The sequence below is a fragment of the Aspergillus viridinutans genome (genome assembly GCF_018404265.1).
Source record: "Aspergillus viridinutans IFM 47045 DNA, scaffold_10, whole genome shotgun sequence".
In the NCBI taxonomy this organism is placed as follows: Eukaryota; Fungi; Ascomycota; class Eurotiomycetes; order Eurotiales; family Aspergillaceae; genus Aspergillus; species Aspergillus viridinutans.
In genome coordinates this window covers 424952-440391 of record NW_025091226.1, presented here as the reverse complement: position 1 = coordinate 440391, position 15440 = coordinate 424952, and the positions used below count along the sequence as shown (strand labels likewise).

General features: G+C 50.5%; 5 protein-coding genes across 5 annotated transcripts; 2 read left to right on the top strand and 3 right to left on the bottom strand.

Annotated features, from left to right (window-relative positions):
- Nucleotides 1-230: 230 nt before the first annotated feature.
- On the bottom strand, nt 231-4241 carry Aspvir_001853 (serine/threonine-protein kinase; the record flags this gene model as incomplete). The annotated part of the gene is made up of 5 exons (XM_043273460.1): nt 231-463; nt 512-817; nt 874-2813; nt 2878-3606; nt 3658-4241. The coding sequence occupies 5 exons, from the start codon at nt 4239-4241 to the stop codon at nt 231-233; spliced, it is 3792 nt and encodes a 1263-aa protein (XP_043129395.1).
- Nucleotides 4242-5774: 1533 nt separating this feature from the next.
- On the bottom strand, nt 5775-6583 carry Aspvir_001852 (nuclear transport factor 2 family protein; the record flags this gene model as incomplete). The annotated part of the gene is made up of 2 exons (XM_043273459.1): nt 5775-6168; nt 6504-6583. The coding sequence occupies 2 exons, from the start codon at nt 6581-6583 to the stop codon at nt 5775-5777; spliced, it is 474 nt and encodes a 157-aa protein (XP_043129394.1).
- Nucleotides 6584-8367: 1784 nt separating this feature from the next.
- Aspvir_001851 (peroxiredoxin family protein) lies at nt 8368-9106 on the top strand (the record flags this gene model as incomplete). Its single annotated transcript, XM_043273458.1, has 4 exons — nt 8368-8417; nt 8512-8788; nt 8861-9004; nt 9071-9106. 4 exons carry the CDS (start codon nt 8368-8370, stop codon nt 9104-9106), a joined length of 507 nt encoding a protein of 168 aa, XP_043129393.1.
- A 523-nt stretch (nt 9107-9629) lies between these two features.
- On the top strand, nt 9630-12383 carry Aspvir_001850 (ribonuclease P/MRP protein subunit POP1; the record flags this gene model as incomplete). The annotated part of the gene is made up of 2 exons (XM_043273457.1): nt 9630-9965; nt 10056-12383. 2 exons carry the CDS (start codon nt 9630-9632, stop codon nt 12381-12383), a joined length of 2664 nt encoding a protein of 887 aa, XP_043129392.1.
- Nucleotides 12384-12706: 323 nt separating this feature from the next.
- Nucleotides 12707-13655, bottom strand: Aspvir_001849 (Mic19 family protein; the record flags this gene model as incomplete). Its single annotated transcript, XM_043273456.1, has 3 exons — nt 12707-13219; nt 13327-13384; nt 13597-13655. 3 exons carry the CDS (start codon nt 13653-13655, stop codon nt 12707-12709), a joined length of 630 nt encoding a protein of 209 aa, XP_043129391.1.
- Nucleotides 13656-15440: the final 1785 nt, after the last annotated feature.

Sequence of the window (15440 nt, the reverse complement as noted above, 5' to 3'; positions counted from 1 at the left end):
AGTAACATGACAAGATGAAGCTAAATGACACATTGACAGCCAAACATAAGAAAGTGGATGTGAGTGCAGAATGCCTATGGATGATATTACAAGATGGAGAAAAGACCAAAAAGTGGCAGAAACCAAGGAAAAGCCGCTCAAGATACAGAGATGGACCCAGGGGGTGTGTAATGCGATGGATCAAACCACTATGCGCCGTAGGAACGGAAATGACAGCGTGATATGCTAAATTAACCATTCGGGAAAGCGTCAAGAATTCGTGCCATCTTCTTGGCACGATCAGGATCCTCGACGAGTAGGCCTCGCTGTTTCAACACCATCTCCAGAGTGTCGACCACCTTGTGGAAGGATGATGCTGCGCCTCTTTCTTGCCTAAAGCGCACAAGACTGAGATTCGCCTGGCGGCCGTGCTCTAGGACTGTGTAGAACTCGGCGGAGAAGTCAACAGCTCGAAGACGGAGACCTTGAAAGGATTAGAACAATCAAAAGAATCATCCAAGTCCTCACTTACAGTTCACTTCGCCCACTCTGGCACGAATGACACCGTTGGCTTTGTCCAAGTGCGCCTCCTCCATACCAAACTGTTTCCATTCCCGCAGTAGCTTCAAAACGTCCTTTCTACCTTTTAGTTTCGATGTGTTGAGAGCTAGTACTCTTGATGCTGGCTTGATCTGGAAAACCCGCGCGAACCAGTTCTGACTCTTTCCGTTTGTTTTTGACCCAGCGGGTACAGGCTTCTGGTTCTTCTCGGTGTCAAAAGAGCGTTCGGTTTCCGCTGGTAGCTTGAGCAGGGGGTTAGTGTCTGCAAAGTCGACTTCTGAACATAATAGTCAGCTTGACGAATCGTTGATGTCCAAGGATAGAGAAGCCTACCTGCTGCTCCATTATCGAAGTTGTCGCTGTGTCTCTTCTTCATAAATTTCTTGAAAAAGCCACCCTTCTTGTTGTCGGAAGTGCCTTTCGGGTCCTTGGGCTTCTCAGTCTGCTCACCCGGTCCAGGGTCAACTGAAGGATCGATCTCATGGACAATTACTGTGGCAGAACTCGGCTGTATGGGTTTGACAAGAGGCGTCTTCATTTTAGTCTCGGTAGACCCCTGCGATCTGTTCCGAAACCAAGACCATTTCTTGTTCTCGGACGTTTTTGTATCGGACATCCCGGACGACTTGGGCACTTCTTGAATCGGGTCCAATTCTGAGAGGAAACGAGTCTGACGAGAGTCGGCCGAAGCATAGCGCTGCGAAGAGCGAATCGGTTTGCCGCTTTCATCCTTGGATTTACTTTCCTCGCTGGGTTGAGGAGGCTCGTTTGAGACTTGTCTCTTCTTCCGGATATTCAATGGTTTAATCTCCTCCAAGCACTGTTGAGAACTATGAGGAACCATTCGGATCGTGGCTTTCCCATCACCGCTTTGGCGTTTCGTCCGAATAGAACTGGCGGAATCGGAAGTGTGCCTTGTTACGTGTTGGCCGTTACTCATCTCATTCTCGCTCGCCAATGAGTTGCTGAGTTCTTCCGAAATGATCGGAAGGTTACCAATCTCGAGTGAAGATCTCTGACGAGGGTCGTATGTAGAGTTGCCGTTGTCCTTAATCTTGTCTCGCTTCCCGCGCTCGCTTATTCTGTCCTGCGCAATGAGACGATCAAGATGATTGATAACAGCGGACAGATAGCCTGGAACATTCCCAGTGCCGTCCTGGGTTGAGTGCTGTATTAGCTTGCGACGAGTCTCGGTCAGCTCTGTCGCAGTATAATGGTTGGGTGATTCTCCTGGTATGTTGGATGGCTGGTTCGATTTGATGTTGCTTCCTGTAATTTGATTTTGCGAGTCTCCAGCACTGACCGTGGAAAGAGAAGTCGCTGGTGTCTCTGATCCAATGCTGGTCGTACACCCTGTCGATAAGGATCCGCCATTGAAAGCTTCTTCACATATCTGGCTGAGTTCATGAGAGACCTTGCGCGCTTCGTCTCTCCAGATAATGTCAGCGTCGCAAACTCTCTTGACTTGAGGGCAGTTTTTAATAGTAACCCCAGCTCCTCTAACTACTATAGGTGGTACCGGCAGCAAAGGGCTGCCACAGCGGTCTGAGAAGGGGACGCCGTCCACGTCAGACTTTATGCTGCATTCGCTTTCTTGTCTGCTAATGCTCAAGGCATTTGTTCGCGTCTTCTTCGGTCTTGCAGACATTGATCCTTGTGAGCGATTCCGGTGGTGAAGAAATAGAACGTTCCTTTTATAGCTGGCAGAGCGGGGTGTAGGTGTTGTATTTGTAACCCGGCGAGTAGATGAGTGGGAAGCCCTTGACTGAAAAGACCTGGTGAAGCTGGCCTTGGACTTCTTGTTGGGCACTATGGAGAAAGGGGAGCTTGGCAGACACTCTATATCCTCAACTGCTTCTTCTTTCATGTCATCTTCTAATTCCGGAACAGCTTCTGACACATCTTTGGTATTTGCTTCAGGACCCTTCCGATGAATGGTAACCTGAGCGTACTGTACTTCGGGAGTGGCGACTATATGGCGTGGAGACCTGAATGGGTCATAACTCTTCTCGGTTGCTGAGGACTTGAGGGCCCTAGGTGTACTGTGAGGTTGTTTGCCGCTGCTTGTTGTTGTTGTTGTTGAATTTTGACCTTGTCGCCGAGAACCACCTTGCACCCGGGCATGCTTGCGCCTATTTGCAACGGCAGCTGGTAATCGAGAGATGTGGTGGTAATCACTGGCTGAATACTCGAGAGGCTGGCCCTGGTAATTCTCTAGCTGCTCGTTTCTGAACTTGATTAGAGCATTGTAAAACATTCGTTCCTGGGTGGGCCTGTGGCAAGGTGCCTGGTCAGCTCTTCGTGTCATAGCTCTTCGAGTAGAAATGGGACACTCACTGAGGATTTAGTACTCGCTCTATCAGGGCCTCTGTTTTGACGCCATGCCACAATGTCTGCAGATTTCGCAAAATATCAATATCAATATCCTGTCTGCTGAGTACTGGTGGCCCGCAATCCTGTGCCGTCAACGGTGGTGCAGGGCCGAGGTAGTGATGTGACATTGCCTGATGGAACTGTTCGTACTTCTTTAGAAGCGGATGCATCCATATTCCATGCATCGTTATGCGGTCTTCTGGTCTCTTTTGCAGGATGCGCTGAATAAGGTCGGCCGCTTCGACGCTCAACTCGGCGGGAATGGTGTATTCACCTCGCTTCACCTGTCGCAAAGTACTCGGAAGATCCCCACCGTCGAATGGCAAGTAGCCCGTTAGCAGTGCATACAGAATAATGCCACAACTCCAGATGTCTGCCTTGTCTCCCCGGTACTTTCGACCATAGATGATCTCCGGCGCAGCATAATGCGGGCTTCCGCAGGAGGTATTCAACCAATGTCCAGCTGGCTGAAGCGCAGCCATACCGAAGTCAGCAAGTTTGACATTGCGCCAGGAGTCCAGCAGTATATTCTCTGGCTTCAGGTCCCGATGACAGATGTTGAACCTGTGGCAGTATCCAAGTCCTGCAATTATCTGTCGAAACAAGCGAACTGCCTCTTCCTCCGGTAACGGTCCGTGGTTTTGTACATAATGGAATAGCTCGCCGCCTTGGACATACTCTAGAACCAGGTATCTAGAGACGAAAGGTCAGTTGCTGATAGTACTCACTTGAGCTTGGACTTACAGTTCTCCCCGGTTCTCCCACACGTCGAACAGGCTGATCACGTTTGGATGCTCGATGAGTTTCATGATGACCACCTCGCGCTCAATGCCAGACGGCATTTGTCTGGTGCCCGTACCACTAAAGAGGCTTGCATTGCGGTCCATTGCTGCAATGCTTTCGCTCTGGGCAATTGCGGCAGACCTCTTCGATACAATCTTGATGGCCGCGGTCTGGCCGGTGACTGCATGTTTGGCCAATCTTACACGGCCCGTGGCCCCTTCCCCCAGTGTCTTTCCCAATTGCCATGGCCCAACGTGTGTTTTCCTTTTCCCCTTCCCAGAAACATTAGAAGTCGTGGAGATCGCTGAGTTTCTTTTCGAGCCGGCTTGAGAGTTTGGATTTGGAGAGGCGCGGTTTATCTCCACATTGTCTCTGGTTGCCAACGGGCTTGTGACGATAGACATTCGGTCTGGTGTGATCAGCAGATCTTCTACTTCAATATGTGATCCTTTTTCAATCTTTGGAGTAGTGCAGTTGTTCAGTCTATGCGTGGCATCCGTCAGAGGAGGACGGAATGACTGAGGACTGGCGGAAATCCCATCCATCGCCAGGCAAGCCCGGGCTAATGAAGCGAGACAGGCTTGTTGCAATGCCACATGTGGAGATGCTCTCTGCTATTTGCGATGATGTAGTCTGCTTGGGGCTGATTTCGGTCACTAGTCAGCGAATGTGGCTTGCGATATCTCTAGTCATGAGTATGACGGACTAACATTCAATCGGACGTGTTGACCGAGTATTGTTGCTCGTTGGGACAGCTACCTTCTGAGAGATGTAAGGACGAGGCTGCAGCGACAGACACTAGAAATGGAGCGCTCTGGAGTGGACGACTGCGAATAGTAATGCTGGAGTACCAGTACCTTCTTCTTTCCCGTATTGGTTGCGTTGAATATCCCGCGTCTCGAGGCTCAAAAGAGATGATGAGGCGCAAGTGAAGAAATGGAGCGAGGGTCGCAGCAGGACTCGAGCTGCTCAAAGTGACAAATTAGTACGATAGAGAAGCTGTGTACAACAACGACAGAAGAAATCCAAGCTTTCAGTCACTATCTTTCCGAGCATACTCAAAACACAGTCCAAGGCCACCCCACAACAAGCAGAGGCCGCACGTTAGTAGAAAACTGACATACCATATCACGGTTGAATTCCTCTGGCCGATCGTTTACTGTTTGTTGTTTTGAATTCCTTGAGTCTCCCTGGCCACTAATCTACATTGGCCGAGGATTAGGAATGCTCGAGCCCTCTATTACACCATCACGATATGGTAAATACGTTCAAGAACTGGCAATTGAATTCAAGCATATAAGGAGCCGCTACACACAGTGATTTGCAATATTCAAACAGTCGAGTTTATCCCGCCCAGTCTTCTATCATTCCTTGAAGTTTTTATAATGGTATCGCTGGCTGACAAGGAAGGAATTGATAAATAGGACCCTTAAACTTCCACCTACTTACCCTTATTTGGAATTCTTCTAAATACTCAGCACGCATACAATCATTGCAAGCGCCGTAATTACTGGCTCGATTATTCAGAGGGCCCGAAATGGCTGGCTATAAGACACTGACATCCCGCGCATTCTCCCATGGCCTCTCAACGACCCGCGCACGCAGGTCCAGAATCCCAAACCTGCTTTCTCCAGCAGAACAAATGGCCACATTCCCGTCTTCCAAATCTACAACGATTGTTGTCCCAGCATACTGAGACTGGGTCGAGGGGAGGGTATCCTCCTGTGCCTTGTCGCAACAAGGGGGGGGCATTCCAAAGCTAGCGGTCGAGGGAGAGAAGTGCTCGCATTCAACATTCCAATATCAATAATACATAGCAAGCTCTTCCTCTATTATTGAGATCAACGCTCTGGAATTCGGCTAGATATGAAAGCAAGATGCGCTTTGAACACAGCTCGAAGGACACTCTAATTGATTATGGGCTTGATGTGTCCTCCAAACTACATCAACATTCCGTTTTGGGCCAAACAGTTCCCCAGATTCTCCTCGGCTACAAAGTATAAGCTCATGAACTATGAAACAGACGCCAGAAGAACTTGCTAGAACTTTCTTGCTGCCCTACGTTGAGTCTCAACAGCCTACCAATGCTCTTCGCCGATATCTACAGCATCAACGTCAACTCCATCAACAAACCATCGGCCGTCACCGTTCCCGTCTGGTCCCAGCACCAAATCATTTCCGCTCATCATCCTCTTGCGCATCTTGCCAGTTTCCCTATCAAACGTCCAATCCTCGAGGCCGTAGCAGCGCTTCCAGCGCATCCCATCTTCTGCGTCCTGATACTCGTACCAGAATTGCACGGCAATACGATCATCCGTGAAAGCAAAGAGCTCCTTACGGAGTCTGTAGTTGTGTTCACGCTTCCATTTTCGGGTCAGGAACGTGATAATCGCTTCTGTTCCGGAGAAGAATGAGTCGCGGTTGCGCCAGATGCATGTAGGGGTGTAGGCTTGAGCGACTCGGACCGGGTCCCTGTACATCCGCGTCAGTGATTAGTTACAGGGACGGCGGTAGTCTCGATAGGGCATGGAGCCCTTAGGCACAAGCGAACAGCTTAACGACAAGAATTGAATCAAGGGCATGTCAATTCCTCCGGGATTTGAATCCACGAGGGAATGGTGTGCTCCGCAAGGGATAGGACAAATAAGATGCTTTGCGCTGCTATCATGGCTATCTACCAATCAACAGCAGATGAAGGACTCTATTTGAGAGTACCAACGGCTCAGAGCGAGGTGTATGAATGACAGCGTCATCCCATGATATACACCCGTTGATGGCTGGGATGTGTTGATGTTGGGTATTCTTACTTCGAGTTCCAGAGAGCCTGGGCTGCCTTGACCTTCTTCCTGGCAGTCTCTTCGGTAAACGGAGGTTTTAGGTCTGCCATTTCGGCTGATGTGGTGAACTGTCTATTTCAAAATTCGGTTATGTGGTTGTTGATAGGTTCTTGACGTTCAACTTGAGTCATCATGCACGATGCTATCACGTGCTGGACTAGTATACGCCCTTCGGTAGACAGTTTGAAGCTGGAAAAATTTACATGTCAGGTGGTTAGAATTTAGCAGACTGTCAATAAGGGCATTCTGCATGAATAGGCGAAGGTATCGGATACTTAATATCTGCTGAGAACTGCCGCCTTTCTCCCTACGTTTGTATAGACCTCCATATTTACCCCCCAATGTTGAGACTACTCTATAGGTAAGGTTAACCGATCTTGCTGGAAGCCAGCCCTCGTACTCGGCAACTTTGCTACCGACGTCTAAGGAGTTCAGCTTTCCAAATATGGAGGGTAGCATGGCAGGTCATATCCCATATCGTCGGCCATTGCATTGGCCCCAGATATTGCAGCAATGTCCATAAACTCGGCTTTTGAGTATATCTCCAGATCACTCCGCAGGTTGCCGATAGATTGTGATACGTGGCATATAATCTTGACTATTTGATCGCGTTGATACAGGTCTTCTCATAAATGCGCAGGATATGTTACCGTCTACAGAGTAGTTCGATATATATACATACATCTGGAAGATAGCCAATATAATTATCTTGACTGAGTTTTGATTCTCAACATTGGAACCCCATAGAAAACTGGAGATCTATAGGTAGCAGTTATTTATTGATCCTAATCGAGGATTGACAAGGTAAAAGAAAACAGTTCGCAGCACTTCTGAATGATAGTTGACTACTTTAACGCCACCATGGCGATCATCAGGACAACACTGCAGAATGGGCTTGTCACGTGCAATGATATGACGTTGGGCGGCCGAAGAAATTGAGGGGCATCGGAAAAAGTGGGCGGTGAAGCCCAGAGATAGTGAGCTACATAGCCTCATTTTTGCGTGACTGCGAGGGACCAATTGCATAGCCTGTCGCTGGATGAGATAGATCATGATGATTGGTGCGAGATCAGCATATCGAAGACACCATTTCCGCCTTGAATGATGAAGGCAGGGGACAAGAATAATACCTATCACCGAACCGACCCCCCATTAATGAATGGGCGGATAACATAATCCGATCGAGTCCAGATCGGAAGTCTTGGTCTGCAAGGTACCTACATTTTACACCACTTCTACTTTATAGAAAATTCAGGCAATTCGTAAAAACGACTAATCAATTCATATGTAAGAGGAACCTAGTCTGATCTGATAATCTGATATCTAGAATTAATTGCCGGTTTGCCATCGAATAGAATTTTCCATATGACTTCACTGACCCAGAAGTGCAAACCGATTTGTCAACTTGTCTGGTCTAGATAGCAGCCATAAATGGTGCTTCCGCCGATGAAGGGATCCGTGGTGGGGGTCTCCCAGTCTCGGGCGGTCTTCTTGATAATACGCACCAAGCCAGCAACTCAGCAATTGTTCCGTTCCTCCCCCAATCGATGGGATTCGGTATCCTTCTGCTTCGGATCACCTTATGGATGTCTCCAGCGGCCCGTTGGCACATCATTTGCTGGCTTTGTCAGGGGCCGCTCCAACCGTCCACGGACCAGATTGTGTATATATTGACCGCCATGGATCCCTCACCCACCTCGTCTTCTTTTCTCTTCTAGTTCCATAAATCACCCCACTAGTCTAGCCTACCGCTTCTTATTCATCTCTACTTCACACAGCTCTCTCTTCAGAACACTACTCCCTTTACACACGTCCCCAAATCCAACCCATCAACATGTCTGGACTCAAGGCCGGTGACAGCTTCCCCGCTGACGTTGTCTTCTCGTAAGTAATCTCTGCTCATCTGCTCTTTCTCTGGAGTTCCCTCGGCCGCCAAAATATGTCCAAACCATCTGGTCTAACATTGAATCCCATTCAGTTACATTCCCTGGTCTGAGGACAAGGGTGATATCACTGCTTGCGGTATCCCCATCAACTACTACGCTTCCAAGGAGTGGGCCGACAAGAAGGTCATCCTCTTCGCTCTTCCCGGTGCCTTCACACCCGTCTGCTCTGCTCGCCACGTTCCCGAGTACATCGAGAAGCTCCCCGAGATCCGTGCCAAGGGTGTTGACGTTGTTGCCGTCCTCGCCTACAACGATGCCTATGTCATGAGCGCCTGGGGCAAGGCCAACCAGGTCACTGGTGACGACATCGTATGTTCACCGTTGCAAAAAAAAAGGTGCAATTTCACTACATTGGATTTGTTGCTAATTCTGGTCTTCTAGCTCTTCCTTTCCGACCCTGAGGCTCGCTTCTCCAAGAGCATTGGCTGGGCCGATGAGGAGGGCCGCACCAAGCGTTTCGCCATCGTCATTGACCACGGCAAGGTCACCTACGCCGCTCTCGAGCCCTCTAAGAACCACCTGGAGGTGAGTAGTCTTCCATCCATTCCATTGCTGCTAGAGACTTGAGCACGAGCTGACATGATGCTATAGTTCTCGAGCGCCGAGGCCGTCCTCAAGCACCTGTAAACGCATGAACTAGACATGATAGACGCCGGCATGGGATTAATAGAAAGGCGTTGAAGTTTTTCGATGGTGGGCTAAGAGTAGCCTGCTGTGGGCAAGATTCGTGATAGATCTTTAGACATGCCGCTTAGACAGAAATACAACGCTGTAATGAAGCTACGAAGAATTTTTTTCCCGCCCTCGCTTTACCAAACCGTATGATGTCAGGTACGAACTACGTTTTAAGGTACAAGCGAACTAAACCTGTAGTGCAATTAAACATCAGTATCCCGGCACTCCGAAGATCTACATGAATCAAAGCGTTGCAGGGCTTCATCTTCCCCAGGCTGCTATTGGTGCTTGGGGGTGTGACAGTGTGCCACCGCGTGATTCTCGGCCGGGAGGGATGACGCGCTAAAGCCCCGAAAATTAAGCTCCAACACCACCTTTTTGTACACCAAGCCGCCGCTGAGCTACCAACAAAAATATACACCTCTCTAGCGTCTACGCTACCCGATCTGTTTCTCACCTCCGCCCATCGGCCATCATGGCCTCGAACCAGCCCTCAAAGCGCAAGTCCGCGTTTCCGGGACCACAGCCTGGCGCAGCAGCGTCCCGCAAACGCGCCAAAACGTTCGATGCTCGGGCCCTCGCGGTACAGTCGGCCGACGCCGCGCTCTCTGCGTCCGGAGAGCTGAATGTCGCCGCGTACGTCGAAGCTCGGGAGTTTGAGATCCGTGCTCTCGAGTCGGGGATGCAACGGTCGAAGAGTGCCCTGACGAGCCGTGCGTTTCAGAAAGTGCCCCGCGCGTTGAGACGGCGGACGGCCAGCCACAATGTGAAGAGGGTCCCGCGGAGGTTGAGGGCGAGGGCCAAGAGAGAGGTATGTTGAAAGCACTTGTCTATTCCCCTCGTGGGCGTTTTTGAGGTCAACTTGAATTCAGAAAGCTTTGCTCACTGCCCGGCCGTGTAGATGATCGAGGATAATACCCCCACCGTGACCGCTCGACGACGAAGACCGACCGAAATCCTGCGCATTCGCCTTGAAACCGCTAGACGGCTCCAGAATCTCAATTCAAAGACCAAAGCCAAGCGTGCGGCAGCGAAAGCGAAGCGGGATAAAGAGACGCAAAAGACTCTGGAAGAGTCAGGCAGCCACGCCTATAACATCGCCCCGCGAGTGCCGAAGATTAAGAAAAACAAGCTCTCACGGCCGCCGCCGCCCGAATCAAAGTACAAGAAACGGCAGCGGTGCAAGACATGGCTTCCGACACATATGTTCCATGCGAAGCGCGCCGACATGGCCACTTCAAAGGATCCGTTGTGGCGGTTCGCGGTGCCCTTGTCGCCGACCGAGAAGAGCTACAGGCCTTCCCACAGGGCTAAGGGTGCCAGGGGTGCGGTGGCTTGGGATATGAGCTACATGTCTACCATTCAGCTAGAGGGCACCGAGGAGGCCATGGAGGCGGTGCTGAGGGTAATTGGGATTGATGGACAGGATGCTTGGGGGCCGAAGGGTAGGAAGTGGAGGGCTGGGACAAGAGGCTTACATGCTTGGGCATTTGAGCGTGAAGGCACACATAGACCAATCGCACCGATAACGTTGATCCGATGTGCGCATGGAAAAGCGGAGGATGTGGAAATGGTTGATGCTGGTCGGCCGGAGAAAAAGAGCCAGAAGGACAGAAAGAAGCTTTTCATCAGAGTCCACCCATCTGCTTTTCTGCAATTGTGGAGCGAGCTTCTTGAGATATCGAAGAGGCAAAATCCGCCAGTGATGGTGGAAGATTTGCGCTTCGAGATTGGAAGCGTCGAGATTACCGGTCCGGGTTCTACAGAAGCTCTACTCTCAGCGCTCAAGCCCTTGATGCCGGATGGTGCTGAACCGTCAGCAGGCAGTCCAGAGGCCACCTGGACTTCGTTGCTTGGGGTCTCGAACCCTTCGTCATTGCCACAAAATGCTCTTCTCGGCTTTTCCGTCTCGGACCCTCGTCTTCACTTTCCACCGAGGACCCTCAAACCGCCAGCTTCCGATCCCGAAATGCAGAATATGGCCATCCTACTATCGACGTGGTCACCCGACACCACCCAAACGTCACCTGCTCTGTTCGACCGCCGTGCACGACTAGCCGCTACTCGTCAACTTCCTAGCCAGAAAGCTATTAATCGTCGACGGACCTTAGCCGGACCAGGAATTTACCCACCTGCTGAAGCTTCTGACCCCAAGATTCCTGTGATGATCCTCGCTTCAAGATCAACCAGTCAAACAAAGAACAACAATGCGCCTGGGACATGGACCATTCTATTGCCATGGAAATGCGTCCTTCCGCTCTGGTATTCGCTCATGTATTACCCACTCTCAAGCGGCGGAAACGTCAGATTTGGCGGTCTCAAAGAACAACAACAACTCGCGTTCGAAGCTGGAGAACCCTGGTTCCCCGGCGACTTCCCCGGAACACGTGCCGGCTGGGAATGGAACGTCCGCGAACAGGAGAAGGCCAAGCAGGAGTGGGAAAGACGACCAAAGGGCCGAAGAACCGAATTTGATAGCCTAGATCTGGGGAATGGGCAGAAAGGCGAGATCGGTCATGGCTGGGCGTGTGACTGGGAAAGACTGGTTCGGGGCCCGCCGAAGAACTCAACGCCTGATTGTAAGGAAGCGAAGGAGAAGGAACAGAGCCAAGCCTCCGAGCAACAAGATACGCAAATGAGTGATGCCGAACAGCAAGCCGTTGATGGGCACGCTCCCCCGTTCAGCATACACCACATTCCCCTTGCCAAGGCAGAAGCTGCACTCAACAACTCGTCAGAAACCACCGATCAATCCGCGCTTGCAACAGTCAAAATATCCCTGTTGCACCGCGGTACGCCCACGTCCGCGGCTCGCATCTACCGCCTCCCTGCCACCAACCAAGAGCTACGCCAAAAGTGGCTCCGCCTAGCGTCCGACGAGCGAAAGAACCGCAAAGCCACTCATTCTCAGGACCATCTGCAGCAGTCTGCCGAGCCTCCAGCTGGCCAAGAGGATGCCCGCCAGAAGCTCGCGGCTTCGCTTATCACCCCAACAGCAGACACAGACTCCCGGCAGGAACACCTCCCCGTCCCCACGGAAGAAGACCTCATCGGCTTCGTCACGACGGGGAACTATAACCTGTCCGAAGGAAAAGGAACGGGAATTGGCTCGATCCTTGTATCGAAAGTTGCTGCGTCTGGCAAGGGTAAAGCACGTGAGCGGAAAATGTGCATTGTCCGTAGTGCCGGCGAGCGAGTGGGCAGACTTGGTTTCTGGGAGCTTATTTAGCACTGAAGTATATCCGCATGTGGGCAGTTGGTATGGATGAGTTGTGGTTGTGTTTTGATGATACCCAAATTAGAATAGATGTTTGACGAGTGTACTTTTCAATCGATAGCTGCCGTTGCGTCGCATGATGGTGCAGTCTACATATCGAGACTCGTAGATGGACGAAACCCGCAGAACAAAGCTGAACTCATTTCAACAGCCCAACAAAAGATAGATAGCTATACATATGCATGACGCGAGAAGGACCGGGTAGATCTATTTGTTAAAACAACAGAGGAAATAGCATCAGCATGGCGGCACATATCGCTCTGACTCTGAACCCCTCAACCGACAACACGGTCCACAAACGCCTCCTCAAGCCGGGCGACCTCCCTCTTGAACCCCTCAACCTCCTTCCAACAATCCAACGGCCGTCTATCGTGCAACCGCAAACAAGTCACAACCTCGTTCCGCGCCTGCTCAACACGCTCATCCACCTCGACGAGCCTCCGCCGTCCCTCCAGCTTAGCACGCAGCTGCTCAATCTCCGCATTCACCGACTCTCGGTTGAGATCGCGGTTGATGGGCTGGTCGGCGGCGGCAGTAGGTGCAGGGGTAGACTCGTACTCGCGGCCCGCGAAGGGGATGCGCGGCGCGTCGAGGTTCAGGGAGCCGGCGGGGTAGGTGATGTTTGGTGTTGATGTGGAGGAAGGGGCCGGGGCGCTGTCTTTGACTTCTGCCAGGCGCTTTTCGATTTCGGCGAGGGTCTGCTGCTCGCGTTCGCGGAGGCGTTCGAGTTCCTGGGCTACGCGGGCTTGGATCTGCAGTTCCAGGCTCTTGGCGCGGGAGGAGTCGGTCTGTTTTGGTCAGTTTGTTAGAGTTGTGGTCTGCTCTTATTCAGATACGGAATTGGAGTCTGGGTTGCAAGGATGTTGGGCTGTGTTTGCTGGGCTCGGAGACGCACCTCGGTGTTGGTCTGGAGGGCCTCGACGAGGTTAGAGGAGAATTGGATGGGGGCGTTGCTGTTGCATTGAGAAGTTAGCGGATTGGTCTTGATATTGGGATGGCTGAATCGGCCGTAGGGCTTTCTGCAGCTTGTTTTTATGTTGCTGGACTTTGTCCGCTCCGCAACGGGCCCTTCGAGTACTGGAAAATTGATAGCATCGCGGTGATGCCAGTCGCGATACAGTCCGACAGTAGAGCAATTGAGATTAGAAACGCATGTAGAGCATACCTGGTGAAAACATGTTTCGAGCCAGTCGAATCTTCGGGCTTAGAGCTGCCGGCGCCCATGATGTCTGAATTTGTGATTGCTCTCTCTTCGTCGACTCGTTGCAATGGCAATGCGCGTATCAGGAACGGTAGCCACGTAGACTCCGCAAGAAATGTGGATGGCAATTGCAATGTTGTTCAAGGTCTGATCTGAATATCACTTTTGGAACAGCCGACTTCCGCCGGCTTGAATTCAGTTCAGGCAGTTGATGTTTCTGCATGCAGTGTCACGTGATGCACTTAGTCATGCTGGTATAGCTTCATATCGCAATAGATCATGCATTATTGCTGTATGTTTCTTTCTTTGAAGCATTATAAATTGTATGTGGTTTCTGTATACGCTAAGAACAATCGTCGACAGAACGTGTTACACGGTGTATCGAAGAATCGGAGGATGTATTGCGATTTGTCCCGGCTTACCAGGCCACGACTTTTAGCCATTGCCCATCATATCTGGATCGCATTTCCTTGATCGACACAAGAATGAATCTAACGAACTCTCCTAATATATCAAACCGTGCTATGACCTATAATCATAACAATATAGGACTCAAGGTCGCTCGCAGACTAAGCTGAAGCGGGAAAACAAGGTTCGGACCTTGGTCGGACATGACTGGAAATGATATTTTTCCAGCCCATCTGGTGGATAGGTACCTGACTCTGTACGAGTGCCTAACGAGATGAAACAGTTTATCAGGAATGAGATTCTCCATCAGTACATCTACAGCCTACAGCCTACAGCCTACAGTCAATATAAAAGAGTTCGTGATGGAATGTTACCCCGCAGGCACGAGGTCAACTGGCCACTCTCGAGATCAACGAGGGGTCTCCAGCTCTCCGCGTCAACTCCATATTCGACAGGAAGGATTCGTCGATATGCAGGATACCTACTCCGTAGTATGACAGACGGCAGCGAATGAACAAGGACCAGGTACCCTTCTCCCATTATATGCATATTCAGGTACCATGCATTTCTGGTTTATTCCTCCAGGTTCTTCAGTTGCGGTCCTAACCATTGTTTCTCACCGGTAAGTGTAGCAATACCCCCACAAGTGTTTCATGGCGTCAGAGAAATTGAAGCGCGCTACAGAAACATTACGAAGAATTCTGGAGATATTGTTTCCCTTCTGGTATGAAGACTCTGTTGAAGTGTTGAAGCTTGAAAGTCATCATGAACTAGAAATGTTAGCAGAGACTCAAAAGGAAAGATCATTATTGGATGAGCAACCAGATCCTTCAGTCATGCGTGTCTGCCTATCTGAGTTAGCACTGGTTATTTAGTTCCTGTCAGTCTTAGCTTTAAAACCATTGAACCAGTCTAATAACTAGGTCCCTACCAAAACACGATGACGGCGTGGCCGGCAAGCCGTTGACGGACAGACAGAGCACGATCCTACTACCAGACAGTAATACTACTGTACCGTCTGCTTCGGTTGGTCGTCGTCTGTAGTAGTGGATAACAATAGGTAGTAATTCAAGTACCCTATGCCGGAGAACCCGGTACTATTCCCGTTATGATTATCGGCCGGTGCCAACAATGACAAGACCAAAATTGCTGGGATTAAGGTCTCCAGGATCACTGACCTCATCGACCCCTCCTCCCCTCCACCTTGGCACCTTTGGTCGAAATTAGTATTATTACCTCTTGTTACCCTCGTCGTCTTCTTGGATTTCATATTATTATTACATTACCTTATTGCTCTTGCCCTCCCTCTCCGTGCTCCATAGTTTCTCGTCATCTCGCTCCATCCTCAATTCTTACTTTCTCTCCACATCCTTTCTTCCCGTTCCTTTTCCTCCCCGATC